The following is a 15,789-nucleotide window of genomic DNA, read 5'->3' on the forward strand; positions in this document are numbered from 1 at the left end:
TAGAACAGATTACACGTTGTGGGTGTTCAATAAATATTTGCTGAATGAAATAAAAAAGAAAATAGCTCCAAATTAGATAAGCCCTAGAAAACCTGTGTGTTGATTCAGGTTGCTTTATTTTTGTGTGTGCACATTTTGCTGCTACCGTTGGACTGAATCCTTTGCTTTTCTATGTTGCTTTTACCTCCTTTTGGATGATAAAGATCTATTTTCATGACTTCAAACCAACAATCTGTAGATGCTGCCATTGTTGCTGATTGTGACTGGGCACTCAGAGAAGTCTTATGCACTCCTGTTCGCCAGGAGAGAAAATCTATGCCAGGTTTGACTTTTGCTGCCACTCCTCTTCCCCTCTCTGTGGCCAGGTACCTACAATGAGTTACAGATCCCCGGGGCAGTGGTGATTAGTCCCTGAAACTCCAGACCCTTTCAGCTGAGTTTACAAAAATGCACATGAATATTTGTGGGTTTTTAACTACCCACTTTATATTTTTATTACGCACACTAGAATAGTTTCACTATCCAAGGAGAAATGGAAATGGGGAACAAAACACTGTATTTATTTAGTGTTCTCATCCTTTGAGGAAGCAAAGTGGTAATATGGGAGACTGTTCCAAGAGCACAATAGCAGCTCTCTAATATTAAATGGGAATATTTAATATTACTTACTACCTGGGAAAAAGAGTGACTAATAGCCAAATCACATAGGTTGTTGTAGGATTGACTAAAACGTTAAAGAGTTATGTAATTAGAGAAATATAACAGCTCCAAAAAGTTTAATGTGTAAATTCTACTGGAATTTACAATAATGAGAAAGATTGATAAAATTGGTTTAATTGGTTAAGTGTTTGCCAAAATTACCAATGCCTCCCTTCTCCAGGCAAGACAGCACTTTGATTTTTAATATAAATTGATGAATATTTCAGGAAACTGAGGTCCATAGTTAGTAAAAATTATTTTTTTCTTACTCCTCATTAAATAGTGTCTAGAACTATTTAGCTATTCCCAACACTGCTCTTGTGCTCCATCTCAAAGTAAGCAGAATTGTTATGTCACTGGCAATGGGCAGAATGACAAAGGATAGCTAATGCTGAGGCTCTGTGGGCATTCCTGAAACCTCCTGGAATGAGGATATGTTTGGCCTTTTTTATTGCAGAAAGTGTTGGACTCCTGTTAACTTTCAGTCTCAGCTTCTTATTGCATCTGGGTCACAAATGTTTCCTTAGACTTTAAAACAACAACAACAACAAATAAGAATTACTTTGAAACAAAGAGGGCTTAAATAAGAATTTTGTACATTACATATTCTCCTCAGTTATTACAGAAATATATCATGTTATTTAGAAGGATCTTGGTATAACTTTCTGGAGGGGGGGGGGAGAAAAACTTGCACTGTTGGTAAATCCCACTTGTTTTTCATGACAAGAGCCAAACAGTTTCGTGTTAATGTCCAGGGGATTTCAGTGCTGGCGAGAGATTTGCAAATGTTCTCCGGAATCATTACTTTAGTCATTATATAATATTCATTTTATGTGTGTGTTCCTTATGATATTGACCAAAATTATCACAAACATAATTCAAATTACTGAATTTTTATTTTAAATGTTTATATCAAAGGCATTTAAAGCCCACAATGCCTTTTTTTAAAAAAATGTACTCATCACTAAAGTATTTCTCCTGGTGGAGGTCTAATTTATTTGGTAGCTAACAATTGCTACATGCCTAGCAATGTTCCAGACACTGAGGATGCACCTGCTAGAAAGACAAATAAAGGATCTCTCCTCATGGGACTTACATGATACTTAAGGGACACACAGAAAAATGAACAAGTAAATCAAGAGTATAATTGCAAATAGTAATACATGCAATGCCAAATATAAAATGGGATGGTATCATAGCACAAGGGAGGGGGTGATGATTCTGACTGGGCCTTCATAGAGACCTTGTCTGAAGGTGTGACATGTGACCTGAGAAGGAGCCAGCCATGAGAGGGTCAGAGCGGTTAGAGATTGTGAGCAGGAATATATTGAGTCTGTCCAAGGGAATTAACTTATGCTATAATGATTCAAGAGATCGAGATGCTCCTTCTTGTGTGAATGCTAATTCAAGGACTTACTCATCTCTACTGTATTAATCCTTTTTGCTTCCCTAAAAGCTAGTTCTTTTACTCAGAGAATAATTGAAAATATATTTTGACTTTGGAAAAGTCAAGGCCAGTTTTGGCATTTTTAAAGTTCAGAGGGTAGCTTCTTAAATCTGCATGAAAAAACTAAGGTGTATTAAAATCCTATTAGCTATATAACGTAATCCCCCAAATGTGTCTCTGTGTATGTGTGTGCATGCACATTTTTATTTATGATTTTTAAGTTATTATTTATCTTTTCCACTGAGATAGTTTGGCTTCCTTTCACTGATTAGTTGCAAAGTCCATTATGCCCAGGAAAAATAAACCATATAAGTCTATGAACTAGGGTTACTGACTTTCAGGAATCTATGAGTCACCATCACCATCTCTGATGACTTTAAAAAAGAAGGTCATTCTAGGCTTCTGTTGTCTGAAATATATATCAAGACCAAGCATGTAACTGTCCCAATAATTATGAAGTCCTTTCTTATACCAGCTAGTGAGATTTGTTAATGTATTTTCTTAAAGCTTTCTAAAATTGGAGAACTTTTACATGAAGTATTCTCATTAAAGAGATTAAGTTTTAAGATATTTTATCATAACGAAAAGTTAACTCAGTTTCACCCAGTGTCAAATGGTTTCATAAGCACTTAACTATATCTTCATACTTCTATCCAGAAAGATTAGCACAATCTGCACATTTGAAAAAAGATGAATTGGCTTTAAAATGGTATTTATAAGCAATGTAGTTCTCTACAAAAGTGGTTAACTCGTCAAATTTACTCTAAACTGATGAAATGAATTCTTATAGACAGTGGCTTTTTGACTCCATTTCTAGCAATGTACTGATAAAATCAAGGCCACACATGGTTATAAACTATGTCCTTTATGAATTCATTTTAGAGTCACTCAGTAGGAATAAAAAAACTTACTAAAAAATCTAGAAAAAAACTTTGCAGCCTGCTCAATGGTTAGAGCATTGAACTTTACACCAAAGGGTTGCAGATTCAATCCTGGGCCCTGGTTGGGGCTCCTGAGGATGTAACCAACCAATGTGTGTCTCTCACATTGATGTTTCTCTCTATATATTTTGTTTTTTCTCTCTCTCTCCCTCTCATCCTCCCTCTACACTCTCTAAAAATCAATGGAAAACATATCCTTGGGTGAGGATTAACAAAGCAAACAAAAAAAAGTATATCACAATATTTAATCCCACCACTGTATTCCCAATGTGAACTAGAAATAGCAAATAAAAGTGTTTTTTAAATATATTTTTTTGTTTCCAGTTTTAAAATTTTGTATATATTTTTTATTTTAATTTTTAAAAATAAATTTATTGGTTTTAACATTGGTTAATAACATTATATAAATTTCAGGTGTTAACTTTATAAAACAACATCTCTATACTCTATTGTGTAAAATTTTTAAACTAACCATAGTTTTAGAAATTTTGAAGTGTTACCATGTCAACTTGTAGAGAAATGTTCCTGTAATTCCCTTAGGAATGACCTGGGGTCAATGTGATATCTCTTTTGATTATTTGAATGATAAAAATGCCATTTAGAATAAATTTTCAAGTAAGCATTAGAAAATTGCAATTGAGTTGGAGCAAAAATTGGGGATTTCATTCGAATATATAAAAAATTATTAGATCTCAAATTTTTCATCTTTTGGGTCTTAGTATGAGGCTAAAAAAAGATCTAAAGGCCAAGGTGGCTAGGAGTACAATAACTTTTTGAAATCCCCACAATAAGTTACTATAAAAATGATTTTAGTGAAAACTGTATAGAATATTGGAAAATATTAATAAAGCCATGACATGTAATATTCATACATCCATCTTTCAGGAAAATAATATGAAAAATTATGTAAACAGAAATTTCTCAAATTTAAATATTCAGCAAAGCAAAACTAGCAACAGTTTTTCCTATATTTTAGTCTTCTTCCTTTTCCCTTCCTTTAGTTTGTTCTCTGTTTTCTCCCTTTCTTCTTTTCTCCTTTCCTTTCTTATACTAGTACAGCATGTAGAAAACTTCATAGAAATAATTACTTAGATAATTTTGATTGTCTTTTATTATCAATTTTTTTTTTCATTGAAGTAGACTTGATTTAATGAGCCCCAAACAGGACTCAAACTCCAGTGTAAAACCTTCACAAGTCTTCCTCCTTTTGGGTTTATTCTTTACATTAAGCCCAGAATGCTCTCATGAAAAAATGCAAACCAATGGCAGCACTCTCTTTACAAACTTTTAAGGCTCACTTTAAATTACAGTGTCAAAGCCAGCCAAGATCCTCAGTCTGGTACACAAGGCCTTTCGAAACCCAACCCTTATCTAATGCTCCAGCCTTACCTCTAGACTCCTCATCTGCAGTTACACTTGAGTTACCCAATTGCTTAACACTCTCTTCATAGCCCATGCTATTTCACGCATCTTTGATTTTGCTCATGTTGTTTCCTCTGCTTAGAACATCCTTACCCAATTTCCTTCACCTGTATAACTTGTATTTATGCATTAGAACTCAGTGTAGGTGTCATCTCTTCCTGGGTCTTTCTCTAATCTTCCATTTGGAATAAAGTGCCCTTCTTATAGGCTTTCACTATATCCTATAACAATCTGTCAGAACACTTGCCACATTATATTGAAATAATCTATTGATATGTTTCTCTCACTAACTGGAGTGTAGGTTCCTTGGCTTCTAATATCTTTGTACCCTAGATTTTTAGCATAGTAATTGATTTAGCAAAGTTTCCAAATATTTTAAGTTAATTTTATTGGCAGAGATTCAAAATGTGAAGTGGATATATTTATCAGCTTATTTTAGCCATTAAGTACAATTCCTCTAAATTTCCTTGTTCTGAATCTATTCAAGTTAAAAATTATTTTAACTATTGTATGGTTTCCATGACAGATATAAGATTCCTTTACACTTTTCAGCTGCTCTTGCAATTAGGGTTATAGAATGTGATTGGTTTTGGCCAAGTGATCATGGGTAAAATTGACATGTGTAGCTTCTGGGCAAAAGCAGTTAGAAGCCAGTATATTTTTTACTAGTTCACACTTCTCCTACCATGACAACTTAAGACACTATATGACAACTTATCTCCAAATTTAAAAATCCTATGTAATAAAAGGCTAATATGAAAATTGTCCCCTTAGGAGTTTGACCGACTGGGAGTTCGACCGCTCTCTATGACATGCACTAACCACCAGGGGGCAGCATGGAATGAAGGAAGGTCCTGGCCAGCAGCCAGAAGGCCCCAATTGGCCCTGATCACCGGCTAGGCCTCGGGACCCTATCTGTGCACAAATTTCGTGAACTGGGCCTCTAGTAATAATAAAATAACACATGTATTATCTTACCCTTCTAAAGGGTCAGGAACCTGCGAAAAACTTAATCAGACTGTTCTGTCTCAGAGCCTGTTAAGTTTCAGTCAAGGAGCAATCACAGTCATTTCAAGACTCAATCTGGCTGAAGGATTTGCTTTCAAGATCATACATGTGGTTTTTAGAGGCCATATTTCCTCTATGGATATTGGATGGATATTTTAATTTCTTATTATATAGGTAACTCTCAATGAGGCATCTTACTTCCAAGAGCAAGAGAGAGAGTGGGAACTCAAAGCAGAAGCTGTGACCTCTTATAAAAGCTCTAATCTTAAAAGATACAAACTATCACTTGTGCTGTATGTTGTCGGTCACCCAGAGCAATCCTGGAAAAATGTGGAAAAGGACTACACAAGGATGGGGAGACCAGAAAATGAAGGAATGTCAGGAGCTACCTTGGAGGCTGGTTACCAAGGAGGCCACCTTTAAGGTGGTATATAAAACACGAGAGCACCTGGACCATCAGTTATTGGATGGAACAGACTCTTCAACCCACATTTGATATTAAATAAGCAAGACATAAACTTTTGTGATACTAAGCCAATGAGAATTCAGGGTCTAGTATGGCATTGTCCAGCTATTCAGACCAATAAAGCTCTCATAAAGATTCCTTTACAGAAAGAGGCTGTGATGATTAAAAGGACTTCAGGTATTCTAGGACTTGCAAGAGTGACTTCCTATTGTATATTTAACACTGGAACTCTATTTTGTTTTATTTTTGCCAGGTGTGTGAATTTGGTTAATAAACAACTGAACACAGAATGTTGCCAAAATCAGGTATCAAAGACATCACAGCTGAAGGCCAGGCAAAGGTAGTTAGCATCCCTCATCCTGTTATCTTCTAATACAGGAAAATGGCAAACTTTCCCAAAGTGAGACAAAACCCCTTGATATTTCCATGTACTCAAACTTTTCTTTTAAGGTGATTTTAAATCACTTCAAGTACTTGATTTCTTCCCCCCACTAAATAAGACCTACTCAATACAATTGTTGTGAAGAATAAATGAGATAAGTAACAATATCTTCTGAAGAGTGAAATACTATATAAATATTAAACATTGTTTATATGTGTTTAATATTGAAAGCAAATTACTGGAAAAGACTTAATGTTAATAATCCCAAAATATTGTAAAGAATAAAGTATATATCTATTCTGGACAGTTTTTTGTTGTTGTTTATTAGAAAACAGTTCTACTGGCAATAAAGTTAACACTATTTTAAATATGTATGAAATCCATTTACTTGGTTAAGAGATCATCTCTCTTTGAGAACAAAGGTAAAATTAACAAATTCAGTCCAATGAATCATCTATTCAAATACTGGCCATATATGTCATGTATTTCATCTCAAAATGTTCTATTGTTAAAGTCTATGGTCATTTCATATCTGGTGTGATGGGTTATGCCTTTGGACATATGTAACACCATTATGCTCCAGGAACAATATTGTATGATATAAAGATTGACCTATGCAGTTAAATAAAAATAAATTTATAATTTTTAAAAGTTAACATCCTATCTAATAAAGAGGGAATATGCTAATTGACCCACATGCCATCGCAAAGATGGCAATGCCCACAGCCAATAAGGAGGGAATATGCTAACTGACTGCCCCGCCCTCAAAGATGGTGGCACCCACAGCCAATAAGGAGGGAATATGCTAATTAACTGCCACACCCTCAAAGATGGTGGTGCTCACAGCCACAAGATGGTGGCGCCCAGTCCCCTCAATCCAGCCTGGGTGGCAGGCTTGCAGGAAGGCCGGGCCTGATCCCAGGCGGGCTTGGCCACTCTGCACGCCTGCCTCCAGAGTCCCCCAGTCTTCTCAGCCCCTCAGCCGCTCAGGGCCAGCCTGAGGTGCAGGCAAGCCTCGATGGCAGCTGCCCAGCCGCCCAGGGCAGGCCCAAGGCGCAGGCAAGCCTCGGATGGCAGCTGCCTAGCCGCCCAGTGCCACCTGAGGCTCAGGTAACCAGGGCTGGCCGAGGCTTGCACTTCTGGCAGTGCAGCAGTAGAGGTGTGATGGGGCATTGCCTTCCCCTGATTGCTGGGTTGCCTCCCACCCCTGAGGGCTCCTGGACTGTGAGAGGGGGCAGGCCAGGCTGAGGGACACCCCCTCCAGTGCATTAATTTTCATGCACTGGGCCTCTAGTTAATTATAATGTAGGATGAAAAAAAATAAAATGCATGTGTAAGTTTGAAAATTTAAAAAGAAAAAAAAAGCTTTAGGTCATGTAAGATATTGAATGATAGAACCTCAGTCTTAACTTATTCCTAAACCCAGCACCTTCAATAACAAAATAATACTTGGCCACAATTACCTAACCTGTATCCAATGAATCACCCCCTGACCAGGCAAAAGTATTTTTGGCAATGCCTATAAAACCTTGAATTTTTCTCTTGTGAAGTAACTGTAGCCTGACCTTGATTAGCTTATCAGATGAGCTCACAGCTATAGTCTGTCAGAGAAATGCCATGGCAACATGCCAGAACAACTCTGTAAATTGTCTAGAGGGCACACCTAAGTATCATTTCCACTTTCCTTTCTTTTGTGTTTCTTAATCAGAATTAGAAGCAAAGGAGAGAGACAGGATGAAGTAATGGAACACAAGTGAGCCATGGAACCTATGGATTCTTATTTGCAGCCTAATGCTGCTACTTACTGTAGGACTAAACTTTGGAACACATTAAAATAGCTTTTTGAATTTCATTTATCTCATTTATGAAACAAAGCTATTAAATTCCTCAGTAAAAGCTTGTTATGAGGCATCAATGAAATACATTCATTGTGGAGCCTGGCATATAGTATGCAATAAATATTCTTCCTTTCTCTTTGCAGTGAGGAAAGGAACTAGAAATGAATACCCCCAGCTTTGTCCATCACATGACATTGACTGAACCTTACTAGTGAGCCATTACTTAATGGAGCCAACAGCACTAAGGCTTTGGGATATGTCAGGATGCTATAGGAAGAAAGATGGAAACATCTTCTTTCATCAGTGAAACAATAACAGCAGTGCCTATTCCTGAAATTTGAGGAGCTGAGTGAGAATTGAGGGACTTTGGAATGCTAAAATAGCTGCAGTACATGAGGATTCGGAAATATATTCTAAAATATGAAATAATTAAAATCACATCTATACTAATAAAAGGGTAATATGCTAATTAGACCAGGAGACCTTCCGGACGTCCTTCCAGACAAAGCCATGGTGGTGGGGCCAAGGCACAGGCAGTTAGGGGTGATCAGGCGGGCAGGGGAGGGCAGTTGGGGATGAGCAGGCCAGCGGGGGGTGGGGGGCAGTTGGGGGCGAGCTAGCTGGCAGGGTGGGTGCAGTTGGGGGCGATCAGGTTGTCCGGGGCAGTTGGGGGCGAGCAGGCTGGCATGGGTGGGCAGTTAGGGGTGATCAGGCTGGAAGGGGGGGCAGTTGGGGTTGATCAGGCTGGCAGGCAGGTGAGCAGTTAGGAGCCAGTGGTCCCAGATTGCGTGAGGAATGTCCGACTGCCGGTTTAGGCCCAATCCCACATATTGGGCGTAAACTGGCAGTCGGACATCCTCTGAGGGGTCCCAGATTGCACAGGGTGCAGGCCAGGCTGAGGGACACCTCCCTCCACCCCCCTCCCATGCATGAATTTCATGCACCGGGCCACTAGTAAATATATAAAATGCATATGTATGCCCTAATACATATCAAGAAAAAAAATTAAAACTGGAATACTCATTTATAAAACAAATTTGTATTTGAGTATCAGATTGGTCATTTTTTTGCAAATTGGTATTATTTTGATACTTCACTTTACTCATATATTTTTTCTTAATGTAGGAAGAATCCATTACATGCAAATTATCAGTACCAATTGTTATTCATTAGTGCCTGTTCATGATAAATGTTGCTGTTATCTATGAAATGGACATTTAAAAAATCATCACTGAGATTTTGTTCAAGTAAAAAAACATGATTTATTTTACCCAGTAAAACTAACTAGTTATAATTTTAATAAAAAGGTGGAGGCACACTTTAACTCCTATTCGAATAAGTCTGTTTTGCATTCTGTAACTAAAAACATACACGTTCAAAGCTTAATGACGATATTAATATTACCTTTTACAGTCACTATTCATGACTTCTATGGAGTCCTGGAGGAGATGAATAAGGTATTATCTCCAACCTCTTTCTGCTCCCTGTGTAGGAAAGCCTGGGTTTACGCATACCCACAGAGCTGAAGTGGGCACCAGAAGAAGCATCAAAGAAATGTCTCTTAGTTTTAGAAATAGAGAGAACTTGTAACTCTGCCATTTCCACATCTGGGACATAAGATTGGCTTTGTAAGAAGCAACCCTATTACAGATATTCTTCCCATCCCACCAACCCAACTTAGCTTAACTGCTACTGGGTAAACTCTTAATGAGCAGTGTGCTTTAACTCAGTTAAATCAACATATTATTGCCATTTTTTGTGTCTGTGTGTACATGGGTTCCATTTAAAACACTAACAGTGATAGACCAACCAACTAACAATTTAAAAATTCTGTGAATGGACCCAGTGCAGGCAAATTGAAACCATGAAAGAGAGAGAAAAAATTATCATGATAGGAATGACTTGCACAGAGAGGTGGGATGGCAATGCAAATCCCTCAGTATAAAGGCACTAAGCACCTGTTAGGGAATGGGTGGGTGGAGCTGGGATGGAAAAGAAGAGTAACGTGTGCCAACTCCATTTTATGAATAGCTGATAGCAAAATCCTCAATTGAGAAAAAGGGCAGATCCATTTTACTAATACCTTTCAGTTAAATACTCAATTCAGAAGAAGGCTAGAGCAGAGGCCATAAAGAGCTACAGAACTACAGACTGCCCATGGAGGCAGAAGACAGCTGCAAACCACATTGGGGAGATACTTCAACAATGGGAATGAAGGGAGAGAAATTGGCATTTAGTGTTTACTATGTGTTGGTGAATATATATAAGTATATATATTCTATATCTATATATTACATCCTCATCAGATTTCTATAAGGCAGGCATTACCACCCTTAATTTTCAATTGAAAAAACCAGACTTGGAGAACTTAATAACTTGTTAATGGTCACACAAGAAGCAAGAAGCACAGCTGGACTCATGTCATTTGTTGAATGTTCTCCTTATTTTTCATGTGGCAACACCAGCAGGAAAATAGAAGCATTCCAGGTAAAAAATAAGATACCTTTAAATGCAGAAGAAAGGCAGATAATTGCTCACTTCCTCCAAATGTTGAATGTTTAAACTGATTAGAACCCATCTCTCAGTTTCAACTACAAAAATAACATGTAGGACTTAAAGAGTTTCCTTTGAGTTGTCCTCAAGAGCCCTTCTCCCCCAAAATATGTAATTTAAAAAAAAACATAATATTGCTCAAAATGTACTAGTCAAATAATTGGCTATAGTATAAGATACACATAGGAATAGGTTTTATGGGGAATAATTTAATGCTGACAAGCACTGCTTTCAAAAAGAACACTGTCCCACCTTCACCCCTAGGACTTAAATTATATAATGAAATGTGTGTGCCTTATATTAGAGTGATTATACTTATGAAACTCCATGTAGAGTAATATTTGACTTATTTTTTATGACTTTTGTCACTTTTTTTTCCAGAAAACTTCTTTCCGTCTCTGGGAAGTATCACCTGATAGTGGAGAGGTCATATAATGAGAGAGGAACTGTGGACTAAAGAAAATAAGGTGGGAATGATCAAGACTTTATCATCCTGGTACATCACTTCACAAAAGGGCATTGTGCTAGAAATGCCTTCTAGCTGGTACGTTATATTTGTAAGTTCAACAAGGTTGATATTTTCCAAGTAGTCAGTTACATGCAAGTGCAAATGGTGAATGAACTTAAAGGGTCAGTGATTACATCTGCTACTTACATTATGGTATTTCACCTTCAAACCTAAGTTTGCCTCTTTATCTTGAAGAATAATATGATTTTTTGTCCTGCCAATCTCTGAATAAAATTACTGATACCAGAGGGGCAAAAAAGCAGTCCTCAATCTAATCTGTTTTGCAAATTTGACAGTGACTTCAAAGAGCAGGAAGTTGTCTGTGAGTAATGACACTGCTCATTTGTTTAAATGTCAAACTTAACCTCATCAACTTTCAGAATATGTCAGTAAAGAATGAATTTCAGTTCAGCCAGAAAGGATTTCAGTATCATTCAGTGCTGAACAAAATAGCTGTCAGTATCTTAAAAGCAGAGGGCTTTGATTAAAGCTTTCTTTGTAAGCTAAATGGAAATGGTCATTTCAGCACTTGGAGCTATGGACAGTACTCTCTTCCTTAGATAATGAAACAAGTTGTCCTACTTCTTGAGATTAAAACATTCCCCTGATTAGCAAGCATGTGCCCCTAAACTATTCAATTAGGATATAAAGAGTATGCATCACAGGTCTGTGCAAAGCCAGAATGAAATAATAGCAAAGAGGAGCAAATTTTATCACAGAGATTAAGCCTGAAATAAAATTAGAGAAGGGAAATATGATTTGTAGCTATCCCTTCAAGACATATCAAAATTCTACTGCAATACAATAACATTTCCCTAAGGAAAGTTTTTTTTTGTTGGAGAGAAACATAAATCCATTAATCCCTTGTGGTAAATTACTAGCATTGGACATAGGTGCAGAAGAGAACAGGAAATATATTTAATAGACTTGCAGACAATCAGGTGTAAGGAATTCATTCTCTATATGCTTTCTAGCTCTAGAGTAGAAAATTCTTGAAGAATTCTGGATATGAGGTCAGAAAAAAATGGAATTGAATCTGAAGCATGTTCCTTAATGAGTAATTTTATTTCTCTAAGTCTTGCTTCTTCTGTCAAATGTAGGCTACTTTGAGGTTTAAGTGAGAGAGTGTATATGAAGGGGTCTGGCACACATTAGGTCCTCAACAGATTTTCAGTTGGGATTATTCACTTATTATTAAGTGTTGGCAAATGCAGTTCAGTGTTCCTATAGTGGTGGCCATGTGTCTGAATAGTTGTAACACTAAAGGATGGATGACAAGAAGAAGAAAAACAAGAAAGGCATTGTTATTAACAGATGTGTCCTTAAAACAAAGGGCCCTAGTCATGTGTATTTGCACCTTCATCTACCTTGTTGGCATCCCCAAAATATTCCCTTATGTTTATATTTTAAAAAACCAACAAAAGAAAAAAAGACTAAAATAATACAGGAAGAGCAAACTAAAGTTCTCAGAGGAGTCTTATTTCTCTTATCAAATACTAAGTCTACCAACTTTCTCCAGAACACCTCTCAGTCATATACTGCCAACTACTCTCACTACCTGCTAAACTGATGAGAGACTACTTTTTGAGTGCCTCCTACCCAGACTGGCACACTTGGAGAGAGAAGGTAAAAATGAGATGAATGCTGAAAGCCTGATAAGTTCCTTATCATCCTCCATTGAAGCTACAGATTATTTGCTTTGGACTTCAAAGCCTCCCAGACTATTTCACATCACTCCTCTTCTTCCCTTTCATAACCATAACCGAGAGAGCATCTTCTTCTAGCCTCCCCCCTCTCCTCCTGTTCTTTTCAACAGAGATTCCCTCCACACTGCCCTCTGCATATGAACTGCCTCCCACTCTCCATTCATCAAGGCACATGCTTGGTCCATTCACAATTCGTGTTAAGTCCTCAAGGCCCTCCTAAAGCTCTTTTTAAGTGGATTCCCCAGCTGCTTAATAAACTCCACCACCACAGCCATCATATCACCATTACACCCACTCCCCAAAACTCAGAAATTGTGCAGAGGTGGGGAATGGGCTGGTTTTGCATGCAAATCTAGACAGGGACAAATAGAGATAAGCCTAGCATTAAAATTGGTCTTGTTTGAGGGGGGAAACACACACACAACAACCAATTACAAATATTTCTGAAGCGTGGCAACAAGCATGTTCTGGGGGGGGGGGGCGGATATTGGTTGAGTGTATGAATGAATGAATGATGAATGAATGGATGGATGATTGAGATCTCTTTGGCACTTTTCTCAGATGCCCCTCCTTCTCGCTTGCTCCCAGCATGGTTCCTCTATAATTAAGCCTCAGTGCCTGAGTGCACCTCGCTGCTTCGCCTTGGTCTCCACTCCCTGCCCTTTTATGCCCACCTCCAGACAGAGCCTAAACCTCCTCGCCAAAGGGCACTCCACCTCGCCGCCCACAAATCCTCAGTGACTTCAAAAGCCGAAGCAACCTTGCTCCGTATAGGCACAGCTTTTCATTCTGCCAGCTTTACTTCTCCCCAAAGCCCCTGAAACCGCCAGCCACGCTACACAAAAGGGTGGATCATTTCCCCTCACTCGAAATCCACCTGGCGACAGCCCTCGCTGCCCCTCTACTGGCACTTGTAACCCAGGTGCTCATAAGAGAAACGCGGTTCCCCGCTTCTCTCTGCAGAAAAAAAAACCCCAAAACAAAACAAAACAAACAAAAAAAAGAATCACCATTCCAAGGCTCCGTCCTGGTTCCTAAAATCAGAAAACTTATTTTTTTGTTGTAATAAAAACCCCACCCCGAGAGCAGGGACCTCTTTGTTTGCATCCCAGCGGGAGGGAGGGGTCTCAGAGCTTTTGCAGCCTGGGGTGAAGGGTACGTGACAGCCCTCTGGAGGGCTGCAGGGGACAGGACTCACCCAGGATGTTCCCAATGAGAGCCACCACGAACACGATGATGTACCCCGCGATCAGGACCCACTCATATTCTTTCGGGTGTAGGTATTCCCTCCACAGGTACCGCAGGAATTCCTCGTCGTCATAATCGGTGGGGCTTAAAAAGGGCTCTTGAGTTTCATTAAGCTCCGAAGCGGATGACCAGTTGCGACAAGGGGGTGAGTCCTCCAGTTTGGTGCCGGACATCACGGGCTCGAGTCCGGTTCGGCTCAGTGCTGCAAGCGGCTCTTCCCCTGCCCCATGAGCAATGGGATTCGCGGTGGGAACGGCTGCGCGGAGAGGCGAGAAGGGGCTCCGAGCAGAAATGACGTGAAAAGTTAACGAGCCAATGCCTCCGGAGTCCTGTGCCCCGCAACTTCTGGGCGCCCGGGCTGTCTTTGCAGGGCGCTTCTGCACCGGGGAGCGAGGTGGCTGACTTAGGGACCCGGCACTGGAGCCGCAGCAATGACACCGGGAGGAGACGCTACCTCGGCTGGGCTCAAGCTCAATTACTCCTCATTCCAGCACTGAGTCCGCAGCCCACAGCCTCCTCCCGCGCTGATGGAGAGCTGGAGTGGGAGGGGAAAAAGTAATGAAAATGATTTTAACCTGTTTCTCTGTGGGTCCAATCTTCGTCTTTTCTACTTTCTATTTCCTTCTCCATGTCTCACCTGCAGTTTCTCTAAACCATACATGTGTAGGTCTGTGCACATGGCAACATGTCAACGCATGGTTAACTCGGGATGTATGGACGCCTTTGTCTCTGTGATGTCAATATAAAGGGGATGAGGAGGAGTCGCTGTGTTCCTCCAGCAGGACTCCGCACAAGTCATTTCAGGCAAATAGTTTAACATTTGTTTGGCTTTTCCAATTTAGCACTTTCAGGCATCTCTCCCTCGAAACTGGGAAATGAGACTCTTTGTAAGACATATTGAGTTAGAATTTGTGTTTGCAACAGCAAGTGTCATGTGAAATAGAGCAGCAGAGTCTTAAAGGACACTGAGGGTCATAAGTGCGCTCACAGTTAAATGTGCTCAAGCGAAGGAGCCACACCAACCAGCACGAACGGGGTTCCCAGCTGGATGGAGTGGATGAAGCAGGATTGCTCTCTCCTGTGATTGCCACACCCGCTGGTCTTGCTTCTCACGGACTCACCACTGATATCACCTGTCATTCTCTCACTGATTGATTTGATCTCTAAGAAAAGTGTTTGGGGATGTGTCTGAGTTTGAGTTCATGATCCTTTCGTTCTCAGTAAGCCTGATAGAAATTTTGCATTTGATTGATTATAATCTCGGACTTGGGAAGGACCTTGGGATCATCTAGGTTAGACTCTAGTGGAATAGTAGAAGCCTCTTGATAACATTGCTGATGTGTCCCTGGTTTGGACGTGACACCGTAATTTATTACACCCACCATTATGGGACTGCTCTAAAGTTTAGAAAACTGTGCCACACATTGAAACAAGGTCTTTAACCAATATTTGTCTTTCTCAGTCTTTTATATCTAATTCCTAGTTGGCATCTTAGTGCTACATGGAGTAAGTCTTCCATGTGACGATTCTTCACATATTCAAAATAAGCACCACAACCAAAGGACTTGTAT

At 39.4% G+C, this 15,789-nt stretch overlaps 1 protein-coding gene across 1 annotated transcript in view; it reads right to left on the reverse strand.

Moving 5' to 3' along the window:
* HCRTR2 (hypocretin receptor 2) overlaps positions 1 to 14,713 on the reverse strand; it is a 110,510-nt gene extending 95,797 nt beyond the window's left edge. The window contains exon 1 of the mRNA XM_080665051.1: positions 14,169 to 14,713. Coding sequence (XP_080521177.1) covers positions 14,169 to 14,391 — 223 coding nt within the window. The 5' untranslated portion in view covers positions 14,392 to 14,713. The remainder of the gene's footprint in view (positions 1 to 14,168) is intronic.
* Between the last annotated feature and the right edge of the window lie 1,076 nt (positions 14,714 to 15,789).

This window comes from Plecotus auritus (assembly GCF_963455305.1).
Source record: "Plecotus auritus genome assembly, chromosome: 4".
Taxonomy (NCBI): domain Eukaryota; kingdom Metazoa; phylum Chordata; class Mammalia; order Chiroptera; family Vespertilionidae; genus Plecotus; species Plecotus auritus.